The sequence below is a fragment of the Emiliania huxleyi genome, assembly GCF_000372725.1.
Source record: "Emiliania huxleyi CCMP1516 unplaced genomic scaffold EMIHUscaffold_67, whole genome shotgun sequence".
Taxonomy (NCBI): domain Eukaryota; phylum Haptophyta; order Isochrysidales; family Noelaerhabdaceae; genus Emiliania; species Emiliania huxleyi.
Window position 1 is genome coordinate 491,024 of NW_005196981.1, and position 19,507 is coordinate 510,530.

Consider the following 19,507-nt stretch of genomic DNA (forward strand, 5'->3'; position numbering starts at 1 on the left):
CGAGAGAAGCGGACCTGGCGGCGAGGGAGGCGGCGGTCCAGGAGCAGGAGGCTGCGTTGGCGGTGTCGGCGGCTCAGCGGCGCATAGAGGCGGCGGCGGCGGCGGCTGCTGCGGCTGCTGCGGCTGCTGCTGCGGCGGCACCTGCCGCGGCTGCTGCGGCTGCGTCAGAGGGCACGGGGGCGGGCCTGGCCGCCGAGACGGTGTGGCGCGACGCGAGCGGCGGACCTCCGCGCATCGGGGAGCCGCTGCTCAGTGCAGACGCGCCAGTGTACCGCGACCGGCTCGCCCGCGCCCGGCTCGCAAAGGCGCCGAGGTCACGAGATGGGGCGAGATCGGGCCGAGATCAGGCACGAGATCGGAGCGAGATCGGAGCGAGATCGGGCTCGCTGCGCGCTCGGCTCGCAACGCGGGGCCGCGGCAGCCTCGCTCCCAGCCAAGACCGCCCCCCCCCCCCGCCCCGCCGCGGTTCACGCAAAAGCACAACCCCGGGGCCCAAGACGCACAAGCACAGACAGTCGAGAAGGGAGAGACGGCAACCGCAGTCAGAAGTCAGCACTGGGTCCCAGGAAGGCGAATGCGATGACGGCCTCTGCCGCGGCCCATAGGACCCCTCCCTCGAGCCCGAGGTGGTCGTGCCGCCGCCGCCGGCCGAGCGGGCAGCCGCAGCGGAGCGGCTGGCCGCTCACCGGCTCGAGGAGGTCGAGGCTGCGCGGGCAGTGGCGGCGGCGGCGCAGGAGGCGGCGACCGCGGCGGAGGCGCGCGCCGCGTCGCGCGCGGAGGAGGCGGAGGCCCGAGCGGCGGCGGCAGCTACCAAGGTGCGCATCGCCCGATTCCGCCGCCACTCTCGCCACCTCCACCATCGCCCCCACCCCCAACCTCCGCCACCTCCAAGTCCGCCGCCGCCACCAGCCACCCGCCCCTCTGCGCCCCTCGCTTCCACGCGCGATGGCGGCGGGAGGAGGGGGTGGGGGGTGCAGGCAGAAGTGCGACGCCGAGTAGGCGGCGGCTGCCACCGCCAAGGCCGAGGCGGCGGCGCGGCTGGCGGAGGCGCGGGCGCAAGCCGCCGAGGCGGCGCTGGCCGGCGAGCGAGCCGCATCAGAGCAAGCCGCCGCGGAGGCGGCGGTGGCGGCGGCGGCGGCGCTCGAGCGGGCGGAGCGGTTGGCGACGGAGGAGAAGGGGAGCGGGGCGGAGGCGGAGGCGGAGGCGAAGGCGAAGCGGCGAGCGGTGGAGGCAGCCATGGAGGCGGCGGCGTGGGAGGAGGCGGCGAGGGAGGCGGCGGCGGGAGGCCGCGAGTTTGGCAAGGGCGGGGCGGAGAGGCAGGGCGCAGGTGCTCTCTCTCTCCCTGCCTCTCTCTCTCTTTCTCTCTCTCCCTCTCTCTTTCTCTTTCTCTCTCTTTCTCTTTCTCTCTCTTTCTCGCTCTCTCGCTCTCTCGCTCCCTCCCTCCCTCCCTCCCTCCCTCCCTCCCTCCCTCCCTCCCTCCCTCCCTCCCTCCCTCACTCACTCACCCCCCCCCTTTCAATTTCCTAGCTCCCCCCCCCCCCCCTTCTCACATCCCTTCTCACTAGGTGCCGGTGCTGCAGCGCCTCCTCTCGCACCGCCGCCGGCGCCGCACGCATTTGCGATCGGGTCGCGGGTGCTCGCCCTAGCGCCCGAGGAGTCGGACTCGGACGGGGAGGACGAGGGGCGGCCGGGAGCGGCGGCGGCGTGGGTCCCGGGGCGTGTGCTGGCGACCCGCGGGCTTGGCGAGGCGCGGGAGTTTAAGATCTCCCTCGATGGCTACGACTCGGTGCGACTCAGCGCCGGCGCTCGCCCCTGCCCACCACGGGGCTTGCCCGCTCACCCACCGCCGCCGCGGCGTGCAGGAGACGGACGCTTGGGTGGGCTCGTTCGACCCCGCAGTCAGGCCAGCAGCGGCTGAGGGCGGAGAGTCGGCAAAGTCGGACGCGCGCGTCGCGTCGCGAGTGGTGTCGGAGCAGCGGAGGGAGGAGTCGAGGCGGCGGCTGGCGGGCAAGGCCGGCGAGTACATGGAGTAGTAGCGGGCACGCACGTACATCTTCATGCGTTCACGCGACGGTATTGATTGACTTTTCTCCTTGCTTTGGGGCCTGTCAGCTGTCTGCTGTGTGGCAAAAAGAAAGAAAACACGCAACAAGGGCTCTCTAGCCCGTAGCCCGATCCCGATCATCCGGCCCGCTGGATGCGCTTCTCAGCTCACCGGCCCTGGATGTGAGGTTACCGACTGCACTCCAAGCGGTGCTCCAAGGGAGGGATGGGAGAGTTCGCCGGCACTTGGCATTAAATTCTTTTGAGATAAAATGCGCCTGTGCGACTTTAATTTTTAAATTCTCTTTTTGGGTGAGAGGGCTTCTGAGGAAGCCGTCGCCCGCCGCGCCTTGCCTGTCGCGTGAAAAAGAAAGAAAGAAAGAAAACAGACAGCCAAGGGAGGGATGAATCGTGCTGTGGCACCGCTTATTCTTTCTTTTTGGGCCATTTTGTGCGAGGGGCGTGGTAAAATTCTTTTGGGGAGTATAAACAAATGAATAGAGCAGACAACCCCTGGTGGGATTAGGGCAACAAACCGACGCAACTGCTCAGAAAAATTCTTTTTGCACGTCTGCGACGAGTAGGTCGCCATAGCTGCACGCCCCGGGGCCTGGATCCACGCGACGCCTGTTGCTCACGGAACTCGCCACGCCCGCACCGACCCCGCCGCCTGTTGCTCACGGAACTCGCCACGCCCGCACCGACCCCGCCCTGTGATGCGCCCTCGCTCGCCGCCCGACGGCGCCCTCAACCTCGCACCGCCTGCCCCCCCCCGCTCGCAGGTGCTCAAGCCAGAATCAGTTTACTCATCCCTTCTGGCCGACGGCCGTCCGAGCTTTGGTCGCATGGTTGCATCCATTTGGGGCCGCAATGAATTTAGCGCAGTCGGTGGCGACGAAACAGCTGTGACTTCCACACTCTCAGGGCGTCGTTGCCTTCAGATCATGGCCTTCATGGGATTGAGCATGTCAATGCTCACATTTTTGATCTGCTACAGCAAGGTAGAGCGACTGGAAACGGAGTTGGGATATTATCAAGAGTACGTCGGATTATTCGATTCGATCAGCGGACGGGATTGGGAAAACTTGACGCAACCACTTCCCGTCGTTCTCTTCATCACACATCTGCACATTTACTCAGGCCGTGAGTTACAAGATGTGCGAAAACTCAAGGTTCTGCGCATCTACAAAAGATACTTTGAGCAAGTTGTCTTCCTATCTCCTGGTCCCCTGCCTTGCAACCATAAAATGTATCGTGGTTTCGGGTGTCATGACTGCAAAAATGACAACGGTGAAGGCGCATTCAGGCTGGGCGGTGCGACGGCAGATACATATTCAATGGTGTGCGTAGCTGATTTTGTTTCAAATATGCGGTCGGCGGGCAAGGTTTTGCAGGGTTATGTTGCCATGCATGCGGATATGTGGGTCACACCAAAGTTTCTTTCGATTGTTCGAGCAAATATACGCTCCTACATATCCATGCATGTAATGTCTGCTGGTGTGCCCCAGATAAGCGACAACGCGGACATTCCAACACATGGATGGTGGTGGGACAGAGAACACAATGCGACCCTGCTTGCAAAACGCAAATTCCTTGCTCGTGGTTGGGCGTGGGGCCTTGCTATTGGATGGGTTGATTTGTATTACGTTCCGCGCGATGCGTGGCCGGAGTTCACGTCTGCTTTGCGCGTGTTTGAGGAGAGCCATGTGTTCAACGAAATTGCCGTACCCAGTGCTGCAACCATGGTTTGTGGCAGGAGATCCATCCACATGTTGCCACTAAACTGTTTGGGTTCCTGCTGTTCTCAACCATTGCCCAACTGGCCGCCATCCAACATTGCCCAACCGATGCTTGACTCCACATGTGGACATCCATTGCGTCTTGAGAAGCCGGCGCACTTGGCAGCTTTGCAAGCTGCATGGATGTAGGCCAGTCGGTCGTGGTATCTTTCAGGGTTATTGTGGCCTTACTTTATGCGTGCGGAAATGCATTGTCCGGTTATCTTCTCCAAGATTACTCCGTCCAACACAACTGTGTGTGTGTGTGTGTGTGGGACCCTACGTAAGCCCAAGAGAAGGCGAATTGCCCCTTACCTACCTTACCCTACCGTACCTCTTACGTCTTAGTACCATATCCGCCTGCGGGCCGACCCTCACGCTCACTTTGCGCCATGTGAGCATGACAACTGCTTCATTCAGCAGCGTGCACCTCGATCCTGTACCGTGTTTCTGTTTGTATATGACCCCACCCCAAATGAACACACCAGCGAGGGAGGGCGAGACGATCGAGGGGTCCCGGACCATGCGGGATCGACCCTATCCAGTGCTCTAGTGCTCAATGCAGAATTGCCCATGAATTTGATGACTTCCAGGAATTTGCCGGATCCGCACTTTGGGGGGCAAAAAGTGCGGACGCACGATCGCCAGACCCGCACATATGGCCTTGCACCAGCTCACACCTTCGTGCTATGCGTTGCCAACCGTGCATCCGCAGTCTGCGCAGTCGCAGCAGCCGCAGGCTCCACTACCTCAGCTGCAAACGGCAAGACGAAGGTCCCTGAGCTCTGCAGCTCCGCCGTCTCCTCCGTGCGTTCGATACTGTGCCTGGAACAGCAAGGAGTGGCCCACCAAGTGCGGATGGAGAAGCTGCATGGGATGCATGCAGTGTAGGCCGCCAGCGCCGCCGTCTTTGCCATCCCCGCCCGCTCCGCCCCCGTCCCGGCCAGCGCCGCCCCCGCCGTCTCCGAAGAGTTGTGCTCACCCAATGCTTCAGTCCACCACCACCTACTGCGGCGACGGACTTGTGCGCGCCGGCTTCGCACCCAATCTCGCCACATGCCTGGCCCGATGCGAGAGCAACATCAAGTGCGCCTTTGTCTCCTTCTTTTCGGAAGGGGGCTTTGAAGAGAAGTGGTGAGGGCACGCCTTCAAGATTCACCTCCTTTCCTCCCCGCGACACAGACAACCAGGCCGTGTCACCTCTGTCATGACCCGTGATACCTCTTGTGGGCGACTTACTTTGCAGGTGCCGCCTCTCTTCAAGCTGCGAGGAGCTATGGCAATCGGGCGGGGTTGTCGTCGACCTGTTCACGTGCACGCCCCAGTCGCCACCCAAGCCGCCGCCGCCGCCTCCGCAGCCAAACTTCCTCCGGCACGATGAGCGAGGGGGCAGGTTGCGTTCGTTTGTCACTCGCCATGCGCGTCCTTGGCTGACCCTCCAAAACTCCCTCCCCGCCGTTCGCGCCTCGACGGCTTGCGTATGCGGGTGGGAGCTTCGAGGACATGCAGGCGTCCCACCCCCTCCGGCCACCCCCCCGGCTCTCAAGCGCGCGGCCGCGACGCGCTGCGCACCCTCTTCCGCGCTGCGCCCGCTCTCGGCATGGCCGTCGTCCGCCGAGATCACCTCCTCTTCGCGCCGCAGGTGCACAACCAAGGGCTGGCCACCTCCGTATCCATCATGGTGAAGCCAATGGGCCAAAATCGGACTCCGCTCCCCTCCCAGGTGGCCGGAGGGTACACCTCGGGTCGGCGTGCTGGGGGGGGCGCCGGTGCGCAAGCCCACTTTCCGGGCGACCCCGAGGGGGAGGAGGCCGGGCGAGTGGCAGCAACTCACTGTTAGTGTCCCGGGCCGCTGCGGCACCGTTTATACGGCCCCTCGTGATGTCTTTCCGATTTTGCATTGTGAGTCGTCCTCTGGCCAGCCGAGGGGCACCAGAACGGCATGTGTACTGGTGCTGGCTGCGGGTGCGGAACGGGCTGTTTTTAACTCGCAACCAACTATACTATACATGGACACCCTCGGGGGGGACACTCGGCGCATGTGCGACACGTCAGGGTGGAGTTGGCGGTGGCCGAGCGTCGTCTCCCAATCGACTCGCAGCGCGGAGTCGAGGGGTGAAGCGCGTCGCGCTGCGACACTCGAGAGCCGGCGGGATAGCCGTGGGGCGCGGCCGACTTTGAAGTCCTCGAAGACCCGGTGCGCATTCGTCCTCTGAGACCCACGCGTACAGGAAAGGGGCGAGAACGCGGCCATTCCCCATTGACAATCTAACGCAACCTTGAGCTAGCCCGTTCCACACAGTGGGACGTCCGTCGCGTGCGGCGTGCGCCTCCCTTCTTGTGTTGCGTTTCGGACGTCCCTTCGTTGTGTTCTCCCCGTTCCGCCAGCGAGACGCTCAGTGGCGGCCGCAGTCTTTCTGTTGCCCACTGTTGCACTTGAGCACCGGGACCCCTCGATCGTCTTGCCCTCCCTCACTGGTGTGTTCATTGGGGGGTCAGAACCACACACCTACCTCCGATCGCAGGGCCTAGCCCTAGGGAGGCGACCAGCCAGCCATGATATCTAGCCGTGTGTGCTGGCGTCCGGGTCCCCTTGGCGCCTTGGGGTTTCACGTGAGAAGTACATACGCCCCCCCCACACCTACTCCAGAGAAGAATACACAAACACTAAATAAAACGAGACAGGAGCTTCAGCTCGACTACACACTTTTAAGTGCAGAGAGAAGGTCAGAGAGTGAGAGGGGGCGCGCGCGGGGAGGGGAGGGGGGGGGGGGGAGGGTCACTTGTAGCATGCCCCGGTAGCTCTTTGTGTTGCGATGCTTCCTGGCGAGGGAGTGTTGGGCTTTCCGGCCCACACTCGGCTCTTGAGGCATTTATCGGCATCTTATTATGCCGTAGGGACATACAGCAAGGAGTAGTGTCTACGCGCGCACACGCCCGAGTGCCAATTTGGCTGCGGGTTAGGGTTGCGTTGTCCTGACGCCTCCGTCCGTCCTGGACGGGCGTTGTGGCGCGTGCATATCCCACCGCTAGCTAGCGACACTACTGCTAATGCTGGCCTCGTCCCCTCAAGTTGAGCAGCTTTGACTGCTCAGACATTGGAGGAGATAAGGGGATGGTGGTGGGTAGCAGAATGCGAGAAGAGCTGATGAGCCAGAAGCTGTCGCGCGAGTCCAGGTCCGATCCGTCCAGTCGATCCATCCTGTACTCGTCCAGTCGATCTGACGTTTGGCTACACTAGTAGAGCCGTGGGCTCATTTCACGTAGCTCTTTGTGTTGCGATGCTTCCTGGCGAGGGAGTGTTGGGCTTTCCGGCCCACACTCGGCTCTTGAGGCATTTATCGGCATCTTATTATGCCGTAGGGACATACAGCAAGGAGTAGTGTCTACGCGCGCACACGCCCGAGTGCCAATTTGGCTGCGGGTTAGGGTTGCGTTGTCCTGACGCCTCCGTCCGTCCTGGACGGGCGTTGTGGCGCGTGCATATCCCTTCCGGTGCTTGCGTGACGCCTAGCGACTCCCGCGCTCCGGCATCCTTGCATGTATGTCCCTACTGGGTGGGTGGGTCGTGGCCCGCGCGCCTTCGCGGAAGAGCTGATGAGCCAGAAGCTGTCGCGCGAGTCCAGGTCCGATCCGTCCAGTCGATCCATCCTGTACTCGTCCAGTCGATCTGACGTTTGGCTACACTAGTAGAGCCGTGGGCTCATTTCACGTTTTGTTGCGAGTTTCTTGGACGAGGACACACACTGCAGCTTCGCGTGGTTTGCGCGCGCGTCGGCCCTGAGCGGCAGCCCATGGCGGAGTCATCATCTTCATCGAGCACGCGGCAATACACGGGTGACGAGACGAAGAAGACCGTGCTCGGCGACGGCATCACTATGAAGCGCATGATCGACGACGCGGTGCGGCGCCGACTCCACCTCGCCCTGCTCCGGCCCCGCTCAACCCCCGCCTGCCCCCGTCAGATCATCGGCGTGCTGCTGGAGGACGACTCGGACTTCGTGGAGGACGTCGCCTTGTCCAATTTTAAGCTCGTCGTCGGCTTTGCTTCCGTCGGCGCCTCTGTCGTCTCACACGTCTATCCGGCGGCCTTCCCCAAAAACTGGCGCGCGGGGGTGTGCGTGCACCGAAGACGCGCGAGCACACCCAAGCCGACTCTCGTTCCGCCCGGCGCGCGCGCAGGCACGTGTTGCTGCTTTGCTGCCTCTGGTACTTCATCGGGTCGGGGATCCTGCAGCCGCGCCTTCTCTTCGCTCGCCACGCAGCTGCGGGGCGCGGGCGTCTGAGCTCGCGGTGTGCGCTGGGCTGTAGGCAGCTGCTGCTCTCGTTTGTCGAGCTCGAGTCCATCGTGCTGCTGCGGTACAAGGCGCGCTCCTCCGCAAATCACTACCGTGCACACCGCCCACGCGCGGCAGCGCACTCGACCGGACCCGCCCCCACCCTCCTCCCTGCTCACTCCGCCCTCCCCTTCCCCGCCCCCTCCTCCCCCTCGTTCCAGGAGAAGCGGGATCGCCGCCCCTACGGCCTCAACGTCTCCACCCACTTCCCGCGCTACCAAGACGTCTTCACCCTCGGCGTCACTCCCCTGCCCTCGGGCTCGCTCGGGCTCGTCTCGGCGCCCAAGTTCAAGCCGGAGCAGCCCGAGGTGGCCGAGCAGGGAGAGACGACCCGAGGCGGTCCCGAGATCGCGGTCTTGGTCGGTCCGCCCCCCTTTTAGGCCCCCCCCCCCCCCCCCCCTCCCCCCCTTTAGGAGGGCGAGCCGCTTGCTAGCGACGCCCACACCCAGGGGGGCTGGTCAGTGTTGACTGACTAACTCCAGCGAACTAAGTAGTCGAATGCGCCCCCACGCAGGTGCACTGGTCGGTGGCCGAGCTTTTTGACGAGCGCGGCGTTTTTTTCGAGGAGAAGTGCATGGACATGGCGCGCGCCTTCCTCCGGAAGTACCACAGCGAGAGCGATCGGCTTCCCGGCGGCAGCGGGGAGGGCAAGAAGGCGCGCAGCCTCCGGCTGTGAATTTTCCCCCCCCCCCCCCCCCTTCCCCCACCTCGCCCGATGATTACAACCCCCATCCAAGTATTAGCTCTATCCGGAGGCCCACTGGGCGGTGCGGAGTACTTACTACGGTGATGACTGGGCAGAGTCATGCGGCGGCACCCACCCGCCGCCAGGAGAGAGGCTGGGCCTCTGACGCCCGCCCCGCCCCGCCGCGCCGCGACAGGTGCAGTGAATCTGCCGAGCAAACTCCTGCCGAGCAGGTGGCGCATCACTGATAGCTAAAATATCCAAACCGGACCGCCCGAGGTTGCGCAGGTTGCGCGCCGTGTGGAGTCGTGTTGGCCGGCGCGTGGGGCGCCATGGAACCACACCACGGCGGTGTGTGTGTAAATAAATAAAACGGACACTTCTACTAGGAGATGGGTAAAAAGGAACAGGTCCCCGCCCGTGTGATCTTTTTGTGCAGGGTTCTTTGTTGTGTGGTGTGTGTGTGTGTGTGTGTGTGTGTGTGTGTGACCCACTGCGGGGAAAATTGAGGAGAACACAAAGATCAAAGTTTGGTTTGGAACTTGGAGCTGTGGATAAATAAAAAAATAGAGCAGACATCTCCTTAAATAAATAAATAGAGCTGACATCTCCGTCTGCTAATAAATAAATAAATACAACGGACATCCCAAGCTAGGGCTGGGTCGAGGACAGACACGTCCCCACCTTTGCAGGATTTTGCAAAAGCGAGGGGGGAGGGCGCATCGCCGCGCGGAGAGGGCTGGGCACAGGGCACAGGGGATCTCTCTCGCATAGGATATGCACTCGGCGGCACGAGGGCAAGGCTGGGCGTCCTATGTTTGTGCTCCCCCCCGGACCCCTCGCTCTCTGCTGGAGAGAGTGTGCCGGCGAATTTCTTCTTTCTGAGGCCAAGGTGCGTCCAGGGCGCTGTCGGCTTTCCGCTTCCTCGACCTGCGAGGCGGCTGGCCGCTGCAATGTACTCAGCATGTATTCCGTTAATGCATGGGAGTGTCGTGGAGGCATCGCACTACATCCACGACGCTCTTACGGGCATGGCGCACATGCACCCGCTGCCGACTGCTCGCCGTGCTCACAAATGGTTTCTCTGGTGTGAGCCTGGACTACAGTTCGCCCTCCTCGGCCAAGTGCTCCTCTGCTTCTTCGAGCGCCCGGCGTGGTGTGCCACCACAGAGGCGCCATGCATCTCCGGCGAGGCCATCTACCCGCTCTTTGGGCTGCCGATGCTTTCACGGTGGGAGGCGCTCGCCGTCGAGAGCTTCCTGCTCGGACTGCTCGCCGGTCGCGTCGCGCTCGAGGTGACGTACCTCGGCTTCGACCGCTACAAAAGCTCTCAATCTCACCGGTTTTCGGGTTCACTCCTCCTACTCGCGATTGCGGATTGCATCGCCTCGGTGCTCACGCCCTGGTGTGGCAGCCTACCTGCGTAGCAGTCGCTACCTCACCGCACGCAGGGCAGGAGGCATGGCGCCTCGCCACATAGGTCCGCCTTTCGCTTCGCTCCCTACCTCCGCCTCCTCCTCCTCACGCACCACTCGCGCCAGCTCCGAACCCAGCTCGCCACCGTGCGCCGCGTCCTCAAGCCGCTCGCTGGCGTGGGCATCGTGCTGGTTGCCTTTGTCTGCTTCTGCGCATGGGTCGGCATGCTCTTGTATGGCGGCCACAGCGACGAGGGCTCTCAAAAGCTCCCCAACTTTGGAGAGACGGCGTGGCAGCTCACCATCCTCTTGACGACCTGCAACTTCCCCGACGTCATGATGCCGGCATACACGTCGTCCCGCTCCGCCATCCTCTTCTTTGGCGCGCGCGCCGCGCTCGCTCCCCGCCCGCTCCCCGCCCGCTCCCCGCCCGCTCCCCGCCCGCCCGTCGGCATCCGTGCTGCTGGTTGGGGCCGCGTAGGCGCCTTTCTGCTCATCGGGACCCTGTTCCTCCTCAACCTCATCCTCGCGGTCGTGGTCAACGCGCACAAAGAGCAAGTCGAGGCGGTGCAGCAGTCGACGACAGCCTTCCGCGAAAGGTCGCTCCGCCAAGCCTACTTGATCCTCCAAGCGGGCGGCGCCCGAGGGGGTGAGGCCCCCATGGCGGAGCTGCAAGCCTTTACGCTGCTGGACGTCTTCCTAGAGCTCAACCACTACAAGGAGATTGCGCACATCGACAGCGAGCAGGCGAGGCTCGCCTTCGCAGCGCTGGACCGGTCCGGCGAGGGGAGCATCTCGCTCGACGAGTTCCTGCACCTCGCGCAAGTGCTCGAGCTCCGGTTTGAGCGAGCCAACCGGTCCACCTGGATCGGCTCGCGGCTGAGCCGGCTCCTCGCACGGGGCATCACGCTGCGGCTGGCGGAGGTCGTCCGCTCGGCCGCCTTCGAGAATGCGATCGACCTCGCACTGATTGCGAACGGAGGTGTGCTGCTGATGGAGCAGTGGGACCTCCTCAGCGGGTCGGAGCACGCGCCTGCCGCCGAGATCTTCAGTGGCCGGATCGACTCGTGGTGGAACGTGGCCGAGGTCTTCTTCACGAGCCTCTTCGTCGCGGAGATGTGCCTCAAGCTGCTCGTGCTCGGCTTCTACGAGTACGTCCGCTCCCTCAAGAACTGCCTGGACGCCTTCGTCAGCCTGACCGCCGTCGTGGTCACGGCTCTGGTGTACCTGCCCAACAGCTTCTCCGACAGCCGCTACATCCGGTACGTGCTCGCCCTGCGGCTCGTCCGGCTCCTCCGCCTCCTCGGCGTGGTGCCGCAGGTGCGCGCGGTCTCGTCCACCTTTGTGCACATGCTCCCCGCCGCCTCGGACCTGCTCAAGGTGCTCTGCGCGCTGATCTTCACCTACGCCGCGCTCGGCGTCTATCTGTTCGGCGGTCTGGTCCAGAGCGACCCTCCACGCCCCTCGAGCCAGAGCGATTTCGGCACGCTCGGCTACTACCCAAACAATTTCAACGATATGGTGACCCCCTCCCCCGCCCCCCCCCCCGCCCCCGTTCCCCCGGCGGCGCCATTTCCCCGCCCCCAGCACACTCATCTTGCGGCCGCGCCAACGCCGCGGGTGGACCGCCAGGGCTCCGCCTGCGTGACATGCTTCGAGCTCCTGATCGTGAACAACTGGCATGTCATCTGCGAGGGGATCGTCGAGGCAAGCGGCACCGTCTGGGCACGCCTCTACTTCCTCTCCTTCTACATCCTGGCGGTGCTCGTGTGTCTCAACATCTTTGTCGCCTTTGCGATCGAGTCCTTCGATCGCGTGAGGTCCGACATGGAGTCGCCGACTCTCGAGCCCGGCAGCACGCCCGATTCCCGGACGGTCCAAGCTCTTATCCGGGGCCGCTCCGCCAGATTTGACGCCGCGAAGATCACGGGCACCAGCACCGGAGTCACCGGTGAGTTCAGGGCCGTGGCGCGGAGGGCCATGCTCATGGAGGTCTTCTCGCAGGTGGCTCGGCCTGCGGACGATGGCGAGGTGAGGCGTGCAGCCGCGTCAGGGACTCCGGCCGTAAGTGCCGTCCTCGACCTCCTCGGTTCTCGCGAGCCCATCGCCGAACGTGCAGAGAGTGCAAATCCCGGTCAACGAGGCCAGCTCCCGTAATAAGCTATCAGGCACAATGTGTGAGAAGATGTGCACATGGCATGTATGGGATATTAATAATTATCATATTCATTCACCGGGAGAAAAATATCTCTGCTAGATAACGTAGATTTTTCGCGACGTGTCAGAGAGTGCGACTGCGGGTGCGGCGTGCGGCGGCGGTGCGGCGTGCAATTTACAATCTCAACTGTAGCAACACGTGTAGCAATGAGAGTGTGCGCGTGTGACTGAGCGGCGGAAAAGTTGCACTCACAAGCACAGTCCTATCTCGTTTGACAACCCGACCCACGTGGTGGTGGAGAGCCGTCCCAGGCCCCACGTTGGCACGCGTCGGGCGGCTGACATGGCGCTACTCTCTCCGCACCGCATGGCTCGTCTCCTCCATCTCCTCGAGGCTGCGGTTTGCCGTCTCAGGGACACACCGCCACGTCCACAGCAGCACGATGCCGCACATGCCGCCAATGGCGCTAAATGTCGGCGCGGAGCCGAGTGCGTGGATAGCACTCTCGAGGAACTGCGCTGTGACAAAGGAGAGTAGCCAATAGAGGCCGTAGGCAAGGCCGGTGCCGGTGCCACGCACGCGTTGCGGCAGCACCTAGACTCGGGTGATCTCGGGTGATATCTATTGGGAATCTCGAGTGACCTCGGGTGATCTCGGGTGATCTCAGGTGATCTCGAGTGATCTCAGGTAAGCTTACGGCCGAGACCCGCACCTCCGCCACCACCGCCAGCATGAGCCCCGCCCACGAGATGTCCCAGCCTAGAGCCGAGAGCCAGCGAGAGAGGCCCAATCACCCAAAGCGGCCACGGCTACACAAGTCCCAACTGCCATGATCTCTCGCACCGAGGATAAAGACGAGCAGCGACGCCAGCGCGAGGCCGGGGCTGGGGTGAGCCTCGTCGGCAAAGGCCCCTGCAAGGCCGCACAAGGAGAGCGCCATGCACGTGGTGCCGCCGATCAAGAGGACGCGGCGGCCAAGCCGGTCGGTCAGCGCCAGCGCAGCCAGCACCCCCGCAACCTTGGCGAGCCCAACCTACTCAGAGCCAATAAACCACTCCGGTCGGTGTGACCCCAAGCCCTGCCCGCTCTGTCGAGCCCCGCCGCAGATGACGCGAGCAGGGCGTCGCCTGCAGGCGGGTGTGGGCGGAAGGCGCGTGAAGGGTCACCGAGGGCAACGCTGCATGGCCAGAAGGGTGCAGAGGCGGGTTTGGTGGTGGAGCAGAGGAGCGATTTCGCACCCATTCCTGCGAGCTGCAGCACGTCCCTCGAGTAGTAGAGCACCTTTTTGCGGTTGGTATGTGTGACTGTCTTCCCCGGCGTTCCCGTGTATGCCCGTTGCTGCCTCGCGTGATTCGGGCCCGGGGTTGTGTCGGTGTGTGGAGCACCGTGTTGGCGGCGGTCGCGGCGTGCGCTGTCGCCACGCCGAGCGCGACCGCCAGCGGCCGCCGTGCCAGCCAGAGCTCGCGCGCCGCCTGCCTCGCGCCGAGATGCCGCAAGGCCCCTCTTCGGCCAGCGCAGATCAGCGGCGACTCCTCTTCGGCGCCGCTGCCCGCCGCGACAACTTCGATGGTGGCGACCGCGGTAGGCGGGCCGAGCACGGCGCGGGCTTTCGCGGCGGAGCGCGTGAAGCCGTGAGCCGTGAGCCAATGCGGACTCTCGTGCAATAGCAGCAGAATCAGCAGCAGCTGCAGCCTGCACTCGCAATCGAGGAACGGTCGCAAGGAAGGGTGGGCAGGAGACAGAGGGAGAGCACGAGCTGTGAGGCCCCGCGACAGGGGTGGTCAGGCCAATGCTCGCGCGCCAGCGGCTGTCGCCGAGTCCGTAGGCGACGGCATACGCGCCGAGGCAGCCAACGCACACGCACAGCTCCATTAACTCGAGAAAGCGGCCCTATAAATGAGTACCGCTCAGGAAACGGCCTGCCATCTTTCTGTGGCGGTGGCGTCGCCTCTCACCCTCCACGCCGCTGGCGCAATCTCGGCCAGATAGGCAGAGGCCGCTGCGCCACCAAGTCCAAGCGCCAGCCCGACAGAGGCGCGGCCAACAAAGAACAGCCACGTGGCGGATTTCGTCGCGAATGCCATAGCTGCGCCTCCCGCACCAAATAGGAGGTCCGAGGCGAGTAGCGCCGGGCGCCGGCCCACTCGGTCAGCAACGAGGCCTCCGAAGAGCGCTCCCAAGCAAGCGCCGATGGAGACAGCCGATATGACAAGTTGCTTCTCGACACATGAACACCTGGCGAGCGCTGTGTCGCTCCCATCTCCGCAAGGGTAGCAGAGCTCGAGTGCACGCTGCACTGGAGTGAGGATGGCGCCGGCAATACACAGGTCAAAGCCGAGCAGTGCACCGGTGATGGAGGCGATGAGGGCGTGCACAGCCAGAGGTAGGGTGAGGCGTTGCTGCTCGAGGAGCGAGCTGCCAGTCATGCTCTACCACAACGGGAGCGTGGCTGGTCGGCACTGGGTTCCGGCTCCTAGCCAGATAGGGGGTCTGTGATGGTTCGATCCTCCCCAGAGTCGAACTGGCAGCCACTCGCACCGAAGAGGCGAGGTGTGGCTACGTGACCCGAAAAGGCCAGAGTCAAGAGCAACCCTCGAGCTGGGTCGCTCATATACTCAACAGTCTGTCCACGGTGACACCCTACCCAATAGGTAGGTAGGTCCGGTTTTGACCGCCCCAGAGGGCCCTGCAACAGGTAGGTACCCCCTATTTCGTCTTTTTTTGCTTCGCTGCGCGGCCTGGGGGTAGGTAGGTAGGTAGGTAGGGCGTTTTGGCGCGAGTCATGGGCCACAGACCCCCTATCTGGCTTGGAGCCGGAACCCTGGCACTAAAACACCAGACAACAAACAAAAGAAAAGAACGGCGCCGAGGAATGTCTGGTCTCTGCTGCACCGAGAGATGCCCAGGCCACTTTTGCGGCAGCGCTGAGCGGCACCGACTTGCGCAGCGCATCGCAGCCCTCTCTCTTGCGGTGATTGGTCAGTCACTCACACAATCGCACAGACAGAGATGCTACGATTGCGAGGAGTGCTGCTCACAATCCTGCGACTTCTAGGATTGAGAGCGAGGCTGCTCTCAATCCTAGCCTAGTACAAAAGAAGGTTCAACGTCAGTCAGTGTTGCGGACGATGGGCACGTCCAGGAGCAAAAAACCAAAATGAGGTGGACAGCGCCAGCAGGCCGTAGGGTACTGTGCTTTTCTTGTGAGTCTCAGTAGTTTCCTCTAAAAGCGGTGGATGCTAGCATGAGCCCGATCCGTCGCAGTGCTCGTTGCGTCGGTATAGTGATCTGATCACCCGAATACCACGTTCGGATCGCTCCTCATCGCAAACCCTGTCAGCAGTTCACCTTCGGGTACGTACGTAAGAGCTACATACGTGAGTGTTAGAGTTGTTTGGTATTGCTAAAAATCTCTCTCTCTGAAAACAAACGCACCCTCTAATTATGAAAAAAATTCCGCTCTCCAGACCATTCTCCACTACGCACTAGCGTCGTACAAAGAAGATGCTCTCGGACACAGGGTCAAAGCCCCCCAACGAGAGACCACAAAAGCGTGGTTGGAGTCTTGGAGAGAGGTGTTCGAAGTAGGAGGTTGTATCTCTCCTGCGTGTGAGAGATCCGATGATATCTGGTGGAGATTCACTTTTTTGGCGGTACGCTCCACTAAACAGTCACATCGTCGCTATCCCGGCAGACCCGTTTCTACGGACGCCGCCTTCGGTCTTGCAATCGCTCGCCGCGACGCAGCTCGAGTCCTTTGGGCAAGAAAAGGGGCCTGCCCACGCAGCGCCACCACTCGACCCGCCGCACTGCCTCCGCGTCGCACCCGGGCAGCACACGTACTTGAGGTCGTCGATGCAATCCCCATTGGCCCGTCCCATCTCCGGGAGCAGCCGTGCCGTGGCGGCGTCCAACCGGCGTGAGTACGAGGGCGGCATCAGGCCGCGCCTCCACTGCTCGCCGCCCGCCTTGGCAAAGGTCATCTCGCCGAGCGTGCCGAAACCGATTGAGTGGAAGCTCGCGGGGCTGTTAAAGGCGTTGGTGCAGCCCGAGTTTCGCATCCCCACCTGCATCTCCAGCCTCTGCTCGTTGGTGACCGTCAGCCGGCGCGGAAAGAAGGAAGTGATCGCATAGCCCAATGAGAGGATGTGCGCAATCGGACGCACCTGCGAGGTGGAGGAGGAAGGGAGTGGCGTGACCGACAGAGGGAGGCGTGGCGGACGAGTGAGAGAGGGCGAGGGACTGGTGGGGCGGTATAGCTAAACGTGTGCACCTCCCCCTCCACCACCGCCTCCCGCTTGGCCGCGTCAGGCAGGCGGCCAGGGCCGCCGACCCGCCGGGCGCAGGTCTTCGAGTAGCGCTCGAGGAGGAGGGCCGAGAGGCGCCAATCGACCATCATCGCCCAGCTCTGTAGGTGCGAGTCGATCTGGCACGAGAAACAGGCGCCGACGGCGCCGATGCGAGCGCTGCCGCCACTGCCGCTGCCACCGGCGCCTCCGCCTTCGGAGAATGCGCCGACATACCTGGCCAGCCAGGGAGGTACGCCGAGCGCCGCGCCGAGGGTGGGGCTATCGGGGTGGAGAAAGGGGCCGCGGGCGCCATCGTTGAGGAACAGCCCGAACTCGGGCGTGGGTGCGCCTCTGCGGAGGGAGCGTGAGCGAGCAGTTCGAATGGCGAGCGCCCTGTGGCAGAGGTCGGTGGTCGAGGGCGGGACGGTCTGGACGAGGACGTTGGCGCGCGACGGGAAGATCTCTGCGCGTTTGTCGCGCGGCAGCGCGATGCTCTCAAAGTAGGCGGCGGGCGGCGGTAGCGCGTGGCCGCTCAGCGTGAAGAGGAATAGGACGCTCGGAGGGCTGGGTAGCACCGCGCGCTGGAGGAAGAGCTCGAGGCTCGTGCGCTTGCGCGACGCCTCGCAGGGCCGACTGGCGGTCTCGTGGAAGTGGTAGTGCACAAAGATGCTCCGGTTGGCAGGGGTCAGCGTGGGGGTGGCAGCCGCCATGTCCGCAGTCGGGGCGGTGACACGCACCCAACGCGAGTGAAGTCGAGTGAAGGACACAACGTTCCACGTCGCTCGCGTAGACACCGAGTTTGCACGAGTGTCTTGTGAGTTTGTGTGTGCGTCCACACCCATACCGCCCCGTTGGTGTCCAGTCCGAGCCAGACTGTTCACCTTCCTACCTACCTAACCTAAAGCGCCTGCCTGCCCATGCCTCGCACACTTGTTGTCGGTCAGTCAGGTTTCTCTCCTTTCCATCCATTGTCACTGAATCAACAAACTCTCGCTTTATCACAAGAGAAACATCCCAAGACCCCCCCCCCCCCTCTCTCATCAATCACGACAAAACGGCCTGCCTAACCTACGAGCTACGTACCTTAAGGTACCTATTTCTTCCCAGCCAGGGGGCCGCGCAGCCCACAGGCTCAGTGCCACACCTACACCTACACCTATTCCCACCGCCGCCGGAGCGAAGCGAAACCGAAAATGCCCTTTGCCCTGTGATAGCTTTGACCTTTGTCAGAGTTTGCGAACCGGGCTTGTACCCACGCCATGCATGGCCTGCTGCCCGCTCGCTGTACGGTTGGTGGCCCCGCGTTGGTGGCAATGGTGGCCCCGCCCAGGGCCCAGGCAAATCGCCTCGTGCCAAGAAATTCTGCGGGGAATTCTTTTTCTTGGGAAATGCTGGTCATCACGGCCGTCTTCTCCGCGGCAAGGCACTTGGAGCTTGGAGGCGCCAACACACGCACATCTAGACCAACAACATACCTAACACACACGCACACACACATCACGGAGCCGGCAACAGGTGCGATTGGCGAGGGCTCCTTTGGAGCGGTGTACCATGCACGGCTCGACGGCGCGCCGTGCGTCGCAAAGCGAGCCGCCGCGGGAGAGCGGGCGGCGCAGTTCTTCGAGACCGAGGCGCACGTCAACCGGCAGCTCGTGCGGCGCCGCGCCGGCGGCGGCAGCGCTGTCCTCCGGCCATCCTGCATCGCGTCATACATCGGCGAGTTCGAGGCGTCTGGTCAGCTGCACCTCGTGTGGGAGCGGTGCGGCGAGGCGACGCTCGGCGAGTACCTCGAGCGCGGCGACGAGGGGCGGGTGGAACTAACAGCGGCGCTCGGCTGCGTCGCGTCCGAGCTGCCTCGCCGAACGCTGCAGCTGGTCCTCGAGGCCCTCGCCCACATCCACTCGCTCGGCGTCGTGCACAGAGACGTCAAGCCGCACAACCTGCTGGTCGACACGAGAGGCCGCACGCTCGCGCTGATCGACTTTGGGTCCGCGTGCGACGTCGCCGGCTGGGTGGTGCAGCGAGGTCTCGAGGCGGGGAGGGTGCCGTGCTCTGTGCTCCGTCGCCCGCTCGAGAGCCGCTGCTGAGTGATGACTGATTGAACGACTCGTTGACGACTCGTTGACAGGTGCTCTACTGCCCGCCCGAGCAGCTGCTCGCCGTGCGGCAGCCCTTCACGTACGACGTCTACTCGGCCGGCCTCCTCTGGCTCAGGCTCTGCCCCCTCCCCGCCACCCTGCCCTCAGCCGCCCCACCGCCCTCAACCAACGAGGAGGAGGTGATCGGCGCCGCTTGCCTCCCGCGTGCGCAGGCTCGCCTTGCCCGCCCTCACGGAGGAGGGCCTGTACGCGCTGCGGCTCTCGCTGCGAGACAAGCGGCACGACCCTGTCCCCGCGAGGCGCCTGCCCGGAGCTGTCCTTGAGCCTGCCCGGAGCCTCCCCTCTCCAGGCACGACCTCGCCGCGTGGCGCATCGACGCCGCCGCCGCAGACGCGCTGCCCGACGCGTGGGAGAGCGCCTTCCCGCTCGACGGCGAGGCGTGGCAGCTGCTCTGCGGGCTGATAACGCCGGTGCCGGCAGACAGGCCGGTGGCGGCGGAGGCGCTGCTCTCTCCATTCCTGAATGCGGACTGCCACTCCACGGGCGAGCCAACCCCCGCGCCCCTCCCGTGGACTCTGGATGCGGTCGTCGCCGGCACAACCGCCGCACCGCGACGCATTGTGGCAGAAGAGTGTGGTCTGGACTAGTCGCCATGGGATCATCTCGCGGGGTCACTCTTGCGACTTGCGCATTGGCCACTTAA

The 19,507-nt window shown here is 63.6% G+C and overlaps 4 protein-coding genes across 4 annotated transcripts; 3 read left to right on the forward strand and 1 right to left on the reverse strand.

Moving 5' to 3' along the window:
* Window positions 1–2,141, forward strand: EMIHUDRAFT_437933 (hypothetical protein; the record flags this gene model as incomplete). Its single annotated transcript, XM_005762655.1, has 5 exons — window positions 1–305; window positions 606–815; window positions 1,000–1,327; window positions 1,566–1,786; window positions 1,863–2,141. Coding segments are annotated over 4 exons (1,039 nt in total), but the record flags the coding sequence as incomplete, so codon positions are not given.
* Window positions 2,142–9,742: 7,601 nt separating this feature from the next.
* TPC2 (Two-pore ion channel) lies at window positions 9,743–12,522 on the forward strand. Its single transcript, XM_005762676.1, has 4 exons — window positions 9,743–10,248; window positions 10,324–10,640; window positions 10,740–11,779; window positions 11,891–12,522. The coding sequence occupies exons 1-4, from the start codon at window positions 9,797–9,799 to the stop codon at window positions 12,413–12,415; spliced, it is 2,334 nt and encodes a 777-aa protein (XP_005762733.1). The 5' UTR covers window positions 9,743–9,796; the 3' UTR covers window positions 12,416–12,522.
* Window positions 12,523–12,764: 242 nt separating this feature from the next.
* EMIHUDRAFT_216003 (hypothetical protein) lies at window positions 12,765–14,842 on the reverse strand (the record flags this gene model as incomplete). Its single annotated transcript, XM_005762656.1, has 6 exons — window positions 12,765–13,010; window positions 13,129–13,175; window positions 13,260–13,449; window positions 13,802–14,113; window positions 14,190–14,306; window positions 14,372–14,842. 6 exons carry the CDS (start codon window positions 14,840–14,842, stop codon window positions 12,765–12,767), a joined length of 1,383 nt encoding a protein of 460 aa, XP_005762713.1.
* A 3,122-nt stretch (window positions 14,843–17,964) lies between these two features.
* Window positions 17,965–19,451, forward strand: EMIHUDRAFT_216005 (hypothetical protein; the record flags this gene model as incomplete). Its single annotated transcript, XM_005762657.1, has 6 exons — window positions 17,965–18,021; window positions 18,235–18,342; window positions 18,427–18,747; window positions 18,834–18,883; window positions 19,017–19,049; window positions 19,154–19,451. The coding sequence occupies 6 exons, from the start codon at window positions 17,965–17,967 to the stop codon at window positions 19,449–19,451; spliced, it is 867 nt and encodes a 288-aa protein (XP_005762714.1).
* Between the last annotated feature and the right edge of the window lie 56 nt (window positions 19,452–19,507).